Source organism: Miscanthus floridulus, chromosome 17, assembly GCF_019320115.1.
Source record: "Miscanthus floridulus cultivar M001 chromosome 17, ASM1932011v1, whole genome shotgun sequence".
NCBI lineage: Eukaryota > Viridiplantae > Streptophyta > Magnoliopsida > Poales > Poaceae > Miscanthus > Miscanthus floridulus.
In genome coordinates, this window is record NC_089596.1 from 72,529,070 (window position 1) to 72,537,736 (window position 8,667).

At 46.5% G+C, this 8,667-nt stretch overlaps 1 protein-coding gene across 1 annotated transcript; it reads right to left on the reverse strand.

Annotated features, from left to right (window-relative positions):
* Positions 1 to 3,657: 3,657 nt before the first annotated feature.
* On the reverse strand, positions 3,658 to 6,521 carry LOC136517031 (patellin-3-like). The gene is made up of 4 exons (XM_066510541.1): positions 5,211 to 6,521; positions 4,635 to 4,759; positions 4,379 to 4,520; positions 3,658 to 4,294 (listed from the first exon to the last, which is right to left on the reverse strand). The coding sequence occupies exons 1-4, from the start codon at positions 6,519 to 6,521 to the stop codon at positions 4,031 to 4,033; spliced, it is 1,842 nt and encodes a 613-aa protein (XP_066366638.1). The 3' UTR covers positions 3,658 to 4,030.
* Between the last annotated feature and the right edge of the window lie 2,146 nt (positions 6,522 to 8,667).

Here is an 8,667-nt window from a genome sequence, read left to right on the forward strand (position 1 = left end):
ATTGATTACAATGAGACATTTTCTCCAATCTCATGTAAGAATTCCTTCAGAATCATAATGGCATTAGTGGCACATTACGATTTAGAATTACATCAGATGGGTGTAAAGACGACATTTCTCAACGGAGACTTGGAGAAAAATGTTTACATGGAACAATCGAAAAGTTTTGTCATGGAAGGAAAAGAACGAATGGGATGCCGCCTAAAGAAATCCATTTATGGATTAAAACAAGCTTCAAAACAGTGGTACTTGAAGTTTGATCAGACAATAAGGAATTTTGGGTTTAAAGAGAATGTTGAGGACAATTGTGTCTATGTAAAGTTCAAGAATAGGAAGTTTATCTTCCTTGTCCTGTATGTGGACGACATCTTACTTGCTAGTAGTGATGTCAGTCTACTACTAGAGACAAAGAAGTTTTTGTCCTTAAAATTTGATATGAAAGATCTTGGTGAAGCCTCGTTCGTTCTAGGGATCGAGATTCACCGAGATAGAAGTAAAGGGGTATTAGGACTGTTACAAAAGGCATACATAGAAAGAATCTTAAAGAAATTCAGTATGCACAAATATAGTCCCTCACCTGCTCCTATAGTCAAGGGCGACAGATATGGAGATTTTCAATGCCCCAGGAACCAATATAAGATCGATCAAATAAAAGCGATTCCATATGCTTCAGCTGTCGGAAGCTTGCAATATGCTCAAATATATACGCGTCCTGACTTGGCATTTGTTACCGGGTTACTTGACAGATTCCAGAGCAATCCTGGAACAGAACACTGAAAATTAGTAAAGAAAGTCTTGCGTTATTTGCAAGGAACGAAAGACCTCATGATGACGTATAGAAGATCAGATTCACTCTATATAGTGGGGTATTCAGATTCTGATTATGCGGGAGATGATAGAAAATCCACGTCTGGATATGTATTCACTCTCGCAGGGGAAGCTATTTCATAGAAAAGCTCAAAACAAATCGTCACTACATTGTCCACAATGTATGCCGAGTTTGTAGCGTGTTATGAGGCAACAGGGCAGGTGAACTGACTAAAGAAGTTCATATCCGGTTTGAAGATGGTTGACGACATCTATAGACCACTTAAGTTATACTGCGATAATAATCCGGCAGTACAGTATGCTCAAAACAATAAGTCAAGTAGTGCTACCAAACACATTGACATAAAGTATTATATTGTGAAAGATAAAGTCAGGGATCATGTCATAAGTCTTGAGCATATAAGTACCAAAAAGATGCTCGTGGATCCGCTTACAAAAGACTTACCACCCAACGTATTCAGAAAACATGTAGCCGACATGGGTTTAAGGGAAAGCCTATAATTCCTAGACAAAAGAAGGCCAAAAGATAAGTATCTATTTCAAAACAGAGTGGTGTGTTGTAGCTGTTAAATCTATCGGCAATGGACCGTAACGATGAGACATGCTCTATACGCTAATCTGTAATGGAATGAACAAAAGTAAATGATATGGAAATGAAAGATGGAAGGAGATCAAGGGGGAGATTGTTAGATTGATCTCTAATCCTAACTGGACCCAACGGCCCAGTTGGGCCTTTGATTCGCGCCCTGATCGGGGGCGTCCTATCCACCATGGCTGGAGGGCTCCTGTCACACTGCGCTATAAAAAGAGGTTGGGGTCGACGGCTCTTATCACGAGGTTCGTCTGAGCCGAACTCCCCACCAACACCTAAACCCTAACCTGATTTAGAGAGGGGCGCAGCCAGTGACGGGAAGCCACCAGCCGCGCCGCCCGCTCTATCGACGTCGACATCTTCACCGCCCTCTTCACCAGCCGTCGCTGCCCGTGTGTAGACTACACCGACGAACGTGATGGCGTCCTCTGAACCTTCCCCCTCTGCAGTGTTAGGTTCAACACCTTCTCCCTTCTCTCTCTATAGTTCTACATGTATTAGGATATACTGTGTTTTTTATCTTGAATAGAATCACTCTACCAGCTAGATCTATGATCCTAGTGATCCTATAAGTATAACACAGGAAAGGAATGCGTTCTATAATCTTCTTTGTTTCTTGGGAAATTTGGAATGAAAGAAATGCGTGAATTCTCAATCTTAAAGAGCTACCTTGTAATCAATTATTACAGAAAATAAAAGATAAAAGCGGAGTGTGGATCATGGCAGGAGCAAAAACATATGGCAATTTTGATAGGCTGACTTTGAGAGTTTTTTCTTTTACACTCTTTGTGTAGTTCTGTTGTACAGTCTTGTTCTGGTCTGTCTTGGCTCATCTTCCTTTTTTTAATATAACACATGCAGCCCTTGTGCCTTGTTCCTTTAAAAAAAAACTCCGTACGAATACAAGAACCGCACGGACGCGTACGCGATACACGGCGATCCTGATGAGAAGAGCTCACGACCAGGCCCGTCTAAGTAGGCAACAATGGCGGCTTCTAGTTTTCCATGGAAATGCCTTTTAATTGAAATCATAAGGCTCTTCCCCTAATCACTGAAAAACCGGAGCACTCGGATAAAGACGGGGCAACGCACATGTTGTCCTCTCGACCCCTGCATTATTCGTGCAGGTACAGGTCGGGGGATCATGGCGTCGTGGCCGCGCTGGACACGCATCATGACTGGCGACAGGCGAGCCCAGCCCAGGCGGCGCCTCCTTTTGGTTTTTATGGCCCCGGACCGGTGGCGTGGTCAAACCGGAAATTTCAGTCTCTCAGCGCCACAGCCTCACAAACATTCTCCTCTGCCTCTGCCTGTTCCTGGTTGTTACAATTGAGTCCATCTATGATGATCTATCTACAGCTTGCTTTTGGCTGTGCTTTTGTTTGGACTTTGGTTCTTTGCCTTCCGTTCAGTGATTGGAATGACAGCCTAACATTATGCCCCACCACCTAAGCATGATTAACGGCCATCATTAGAAGCACAAACACGCTGAAAGATGCCTGCCTTGCAATCAGCCAATGCCATGTTGCCATGCAAATGATGCACACAGTACAAGAGGAAGTGTTCCTTTGACTAATTAGGAATGACATCAGCGCTAAATACTCGCACACAGTGCCTTTTCACTTGTAGTGTTCTACAGACCACAGCCCCTGGCAAACTGATTCCAGAGATTTTTGAACGGACATCCTTCCTCCGTTCACGAAAGAATACAATTCTAACACAGTGTCACGTTTTAGTATCCTGAGTTTAACCAATTATAAATTAAAAATATTAACATTTATGTTTAAATAAATATTATTAGATTAATTACGAAATGTATTTTTATAATAAATTAATTTGGAGCCATAACTATGAATAATATTCATTAAAAACATGGTAGTACTCTTAGTGGTTGCATTATTTACTGGACGGAAGGGGTAGATAAGCATGGAAAGGGGTGAGATCCTAACGTCCATGGAATGAACTTGTCTGAAATGGCTCGTCATCCTCGATGCCAAATGCAAAGCAAAGCAACAGGGGAAACGAACATGGGGAGGGGGGAGTAACCTGGCGCCGGCAACGACAGGCCCCGTTCGCCGGTCTGAAACTTGATTGAAACTGACTGAAAAATACTGTTCCGTCTGAATTGTTGTGAGTAACGCTGTTCCGGCTGAATTGTTGTGAGAGAAAAATACTGTTCCAGCTGAAAAAAGAAATCGAACAAGCCGAATATGGGGTAAACCGAACAGGGCCAGAGGGAACAAATCAGGCATGCTTTCTAAAATCAACATGTTGATGGAAGAGAATCCATGGATGAAATGTACAGACGCATGTACAGTACAGAGCAGCAACTATTCTTCAGTCCATCGCTATCTCATAGAACAAGCTCTCACTTTGGTTTTCAAGTAATAAACACATACAAATGCGACCCCAAAAAAGAACACAAGCCAACAAACAATCAAAGAACCGAGACACGGAACGGGCCTAGAAAGTAACAGAGAAACTCTTTATTGTCCTCTCCTATCATGCAACATGTTCAAATGGTGGCGGGTATGGACCTGTGGACCTGGTTGGCGATCAAATTATGTCGGGTGATCAAGCGCAGCTGGCTGTGCCTGGAACCACCATCGATCAGGCGGCGGATTCGGCGGTGCTCTTCACCTTGAACCGGTACAGCAGCTTCTTCTTCTTCGATGCCGGGTTGTTCACGGCGAGCACCACCTTGCCGGGCTCGGTGACCTTGAAGCTCCCCTTCATGATCGGCTCCTCATGGGCCGGCACCTTCCTCGTCTTCTGCACGATCACGGTGTAGCCGCCCTCTGCGTCGGGGGTGAATTCCGCGCCGTAGCTCACCTCCCATCCCAGCACGCGGAGCTCCCACACGATGGTGGAGTTCTGCAAAGATGGTGATTAGTTTCGTCGTCGCAATGTGGGATTCGCATGAGATTCAGGATGCAGGAACAAAGGAGCCAAACAAACCTCGGTGGCTGGGATTTCAATGGTTTCTTTGGAGGATGGTTTCACGGTGAGCTCGGTGACAGCATCAGAGGTGGAGAACTCAGTGTCATCCTCCTTATACAGGCCACCGAATTGGACCGGAACTTGCTCTGGCGCGATGTATCTGTATCAAATTCGATGCGATCGTTAGACGTGAGGATGTGAAATCTGAATGTACGGTAGCAATGGCACGCTGATTGATACTCTAAATCCGTTTGTTGTGTGCAAGACTGCAAACCTGAAGAGGGTCTCCGCGGACTTGCCAGGGCTGCAGAAGACGATCTTGCTCTTGGTGCGCTGGGTCAGGAATGGGCTCATCACTTTGTTCGCCGCGAGGTACCACCACGGCACATTGATGAACACCTGCAGTTGATCGATGATCCGACCAAATCAATTTCCCCCAATTCAGAAAAACAGTACTCTCACAAAGGAAACATGTATGCCATTTCATGGCAAGAAGCATGAGTAGCAGCTACACAAGACTGGCAAAGCAGGAAGCAGCTGCGTGAAAAACAGGGAAGCAGGAAGGGCCAAAAAAGTCCCAGCCTTTGCTTGCACCACTATTTCGAGACTTAGCACTAGCCTACTGAACTTTACTGTTACTACAAACAAGCATGACGACGGCCTAGAGAATTTAGAGATCCTATTTTTAACCAAGCACAAAACTGAATACGTGGGAATTCTCAACTTCTTAGATGAAATGGTAGAATTGGACTAGGATTCTAGGATCAGAGATCATTCCTTGTTTCTTTTGAACAATTCTAGGGGATGGATGATTCGATCCGGTGTAAAAGAAGAGGAAGAGAAATTGTACCTTCTTGGCCACGAACTCGGGGTAGTTGTCCTGGAGCAGGGCGAGAGCCTGGCGTGTGACGGCGCGGTGCTTGCCGAGCATGGGCGGCGAGTTCTTGAGGTCGGTGACCTGCACCATGGAGCAGATGCCACTGGGCGAGAAGTCGAGCTGCTCCCGGATGCCGCGCTCGAGGAGCTGGATGCGCCACTGGAGGAAGCGCTCCCGCTTCTCCTCGTCGCCGAAGGCCTTCTCGTAGAGCTCCTTGTCCTGGAACTCGCCGTAGACGTTGTAGCAGACGGGGTGGCCCTCGCGGTCGGCGCCGCGGTAGAACACCACGTTCTCCAGCTCCGGCAGGCCGAGGTCGGCGCCCAGGAGCTCTTCGATGCCGAAGCGCTTGCGCCACAGCACCGCCGACTTGAGCATCGTCAGGGCCTCCTTCACCTTGAACTCGCGCGCGCGGAGGAACTTGAGCAGCACCGTGTCCGTGCGCTCGTCTTCGCCCACCAGCGGCACGCCCCAGATCAGCTCCTCCTTCGGCTCGGCCGCCGGCGCCGGCGCGGCCTCCGCCTCAGGCTCGGACGCGGCGGCAGCGGTCTCCTCAATAGCTTCCACCGTTTTGGTGGCTTCCTCCTCGGCGACCGCGACCGTCTTCTCCTCCGGCTCCGGCTCAGCTGGCTTGGTCTCCTCGGCCGCCGCCTCTGCCTTGGGCTCCTCCGGCGCGGGAGCCTCAGTCTTGGGCTCTTCCGGCGCGGGAGCCTCGTCCTTAGCCTCCTCGGCCGCTGCTTCCGCCGGCGCCTCGGTTTTGGGCTTCTCAGGCTTGGCCTCCTCATTGACGGGCTCTTCGGCGGCAGCCTCCTCAACCTTGGGCTCATCCTCCTTGGCCGGCGGAGCTTCTTCCTTCGCCTCCTCCTTGGCCGGCTCCTCTTTCTTGGCCGGCGGTGGTAGCGGCGGCGGCAGGTTGAACTCCCCGTTGGCAAGCGCGGTGGCGACGAGTTCCTTGAGCTGCGCGAGCGCCGTGCGCTCAGGGTCGGGGAGCTCGGACACCAGGTTACTCTCCTCCTTGAACGACCCGGTGCCATCGATCACCGCCGCTTCATACCCCGCGGCGGCCTCCTCGGCCTCCTCCGCCTTCTTCTCCTCCTCAGAGTCCGCCTCCGCCGCCTTCTCCTCAGCTGCCTCCACGGCCTTCTCCTCAGCTGCTGCCTCCACGGCCTTCTCTTCAGCCGCCGCCTCCACCGCCACCGGGGCGGGCTCCTCTGCCTTCTTCTCGGCCTCCGTCACGGCCACCTCGGCCGCGGGGGCGGCGGCTTCTGGCTTCGTCTCGTCGGCCATGCCTGATCGATCAAAGCGATCGAATCGAACGGCGCGTGTGGAAGGGAAAGCGACAGGGCGGGGCGGAGTTGGTTCGGGAAATTTGGGGCGCGAGATGGACGTGGAGCGGGACAGATTTGTAGAGAGGGGGAGGTGCACTGGCAGCGAAGGAGAGGCAGAGCAGGCTGTCAGGTGCGCAGAACAGCTTGCTTTGCTTGCTGGAAGCGTGAGCCAGGGAGCACGAGGCGTCTCTAGTATGCTGGGACGGGGCCCAACGATGTGCATGGATTAGCATGACGCTACTGCAGCCGGGTTGACAGCAGGGGCTGCAATCATTTGAAAGATGAGATGGACCTCTTACCTTATCTTATGCTATTTTTAAGCATCTCAGATTAGACTGGGCCTTAACAAAAGTAAGAGATGTTATTAGAAAAACAAACTTCCACCCGTTGATTTGTTAGGCTTCGATCATTCATGGATAACAACAAAGTCACTGAATGCAATCCATTTATGAATTATCCACACCTTTGGTTAAAAGTATACACAATTTATTCTAAATAAACTTCTCAACCTTAAAATTTTTGTTCATAGTATATAGAAGAAAGATGGTTAAAAAAAAGAAAAAAAGAGGGAAAGGAACAAATGAAAGGCGAAAAGAAGTGAGAAAACGGGACGGACATGTCCGATCGGATACCACCCGCAAAACCTTTGTTGAAAAGTTAGGTCCCAAAGATCACGTAAAAAAGTTGTCAAGATAAGTCGTCTATATAAATATTGCAAAAAATCTATCACAAAAATTATGATTAAAAGTTGTGATGGTAAGTTATGTCTCATAAAATATTATACAAAAAAGTTACGAATATAATTTTGTGACTTTCTACAAAAGAGAACTCACGGGAACAAAAAATTTTCACATGTGTAGGAGTATTTGATTATAAACTACTCATCGTTGCCATCATGAGAAACTAACCAAAAAAAAAAACAAATTACACATGTGTAACATAATATTAATTTTTGGCCACAGTAATGTTTTAGGATTCAAAACATCGTGGTTGTGAGGATAAAAAACATGAGTTTGCATTTCACCTAAACATGAATTAGGTATCTATCTTATATGATGGATCATGTATGAAAACTTAACTAAGAAAGAAAATATTGTGCCATAGACGGCTACACCGCATACATACAACAAATATCGTGGTTGTCAGCATAAGAAACAAGAAAAACATAACTTTGGGCAAAGCTATGGTTTTAGTAAAGAAATATAGTACACACATATTCACGTCTATATAGTGAGTGGTGGAGCTTGAGCTAATATAGAGGGATCTGTGCATCAAGAGGGGGCTATGCCTCAAATGACATTAGATTATAAAGAAAATTCATGACTATTTTCAAGTGTAATAAGCTCATGAGCAATAAGATTAGTGGAGAATTATAGAGCAGGAGGGCCATGGCCTATATTGACCTACACTAAGCTCCGCCCGCCTCTATATCTTAAATCATAGTCTTTTGTAGATCTCCATCATCCATATATTTTGTAAATCAATATACTATTAGTTGTTTTGACGTCCATCTTAAAGCCTATTTGGATCTATCATCACTAATAGTTAGCTAGCTAATAGTTAATAGTCACTAACTATCAGCTAGCTAATTATTAGCAAGAAACCGTTTGGATTCGTCTACTAATAAATTAGTAATAGGTAGTTGACACCTATTATTAGCAACAACAAACCTACTACTAGCTGGACCTAATAGCTAAGTCGACTCCTGATTGGATCCAGAGAGCTAATATATAGTTAGCTACTAATAATTAGCTCCTTTAGTTTCAAACAGATCTAGCTAATATCTAACTAATAACTATCTCACTAGTTGAACCAAACCAGCTAATAGTAGCTAATAATTAGCTAGCTAAGATTAGTTAGGGCAGTCCCAATGGTGCATTGATGATGGTTTCTATCCTCATTAAATGATTTGCCACGTAGGCAAAATGCTGACATGGCAACGTAATTAATGAAGAAAGAGAGCAAAAATCATAGACCTGGTTTCTTCATGAAGAAACTAGGTCTACTCTTGACCCAATGCACCAAGAAACCATGAAATCGCCATTGGGGAGAAACTACCAGTTTCTAGGGAGCTCGTGTCGCACTCCCATTGGAGGAAAAGATAG

Bases quoted from the DNA above. Each gene is read 5' to 3' on its own strand.
- LOC136517031 (XM_066510541.1), bottom strand. From the start codon at position 6,521: ATGGCCGACGAGACGAAGCCAGAAGCCGCCGCCCCCGCGGCCGAGGTG. The intron at 4,521-4,634 runs GTTTGCAGTCTT...AATTTGATACAG, and splicing joins TCCGCGGAGACCCTCTTCAG to ATACATCGCGCCAGAGCAAG. The intron at 4,295-4,378 runs GTTTGTTTGGCT...CCATCTTTGCAG, and splicing joins TTGAAATCCCAGCCACCGAG to AACTCCACCATCGTGTGGGA.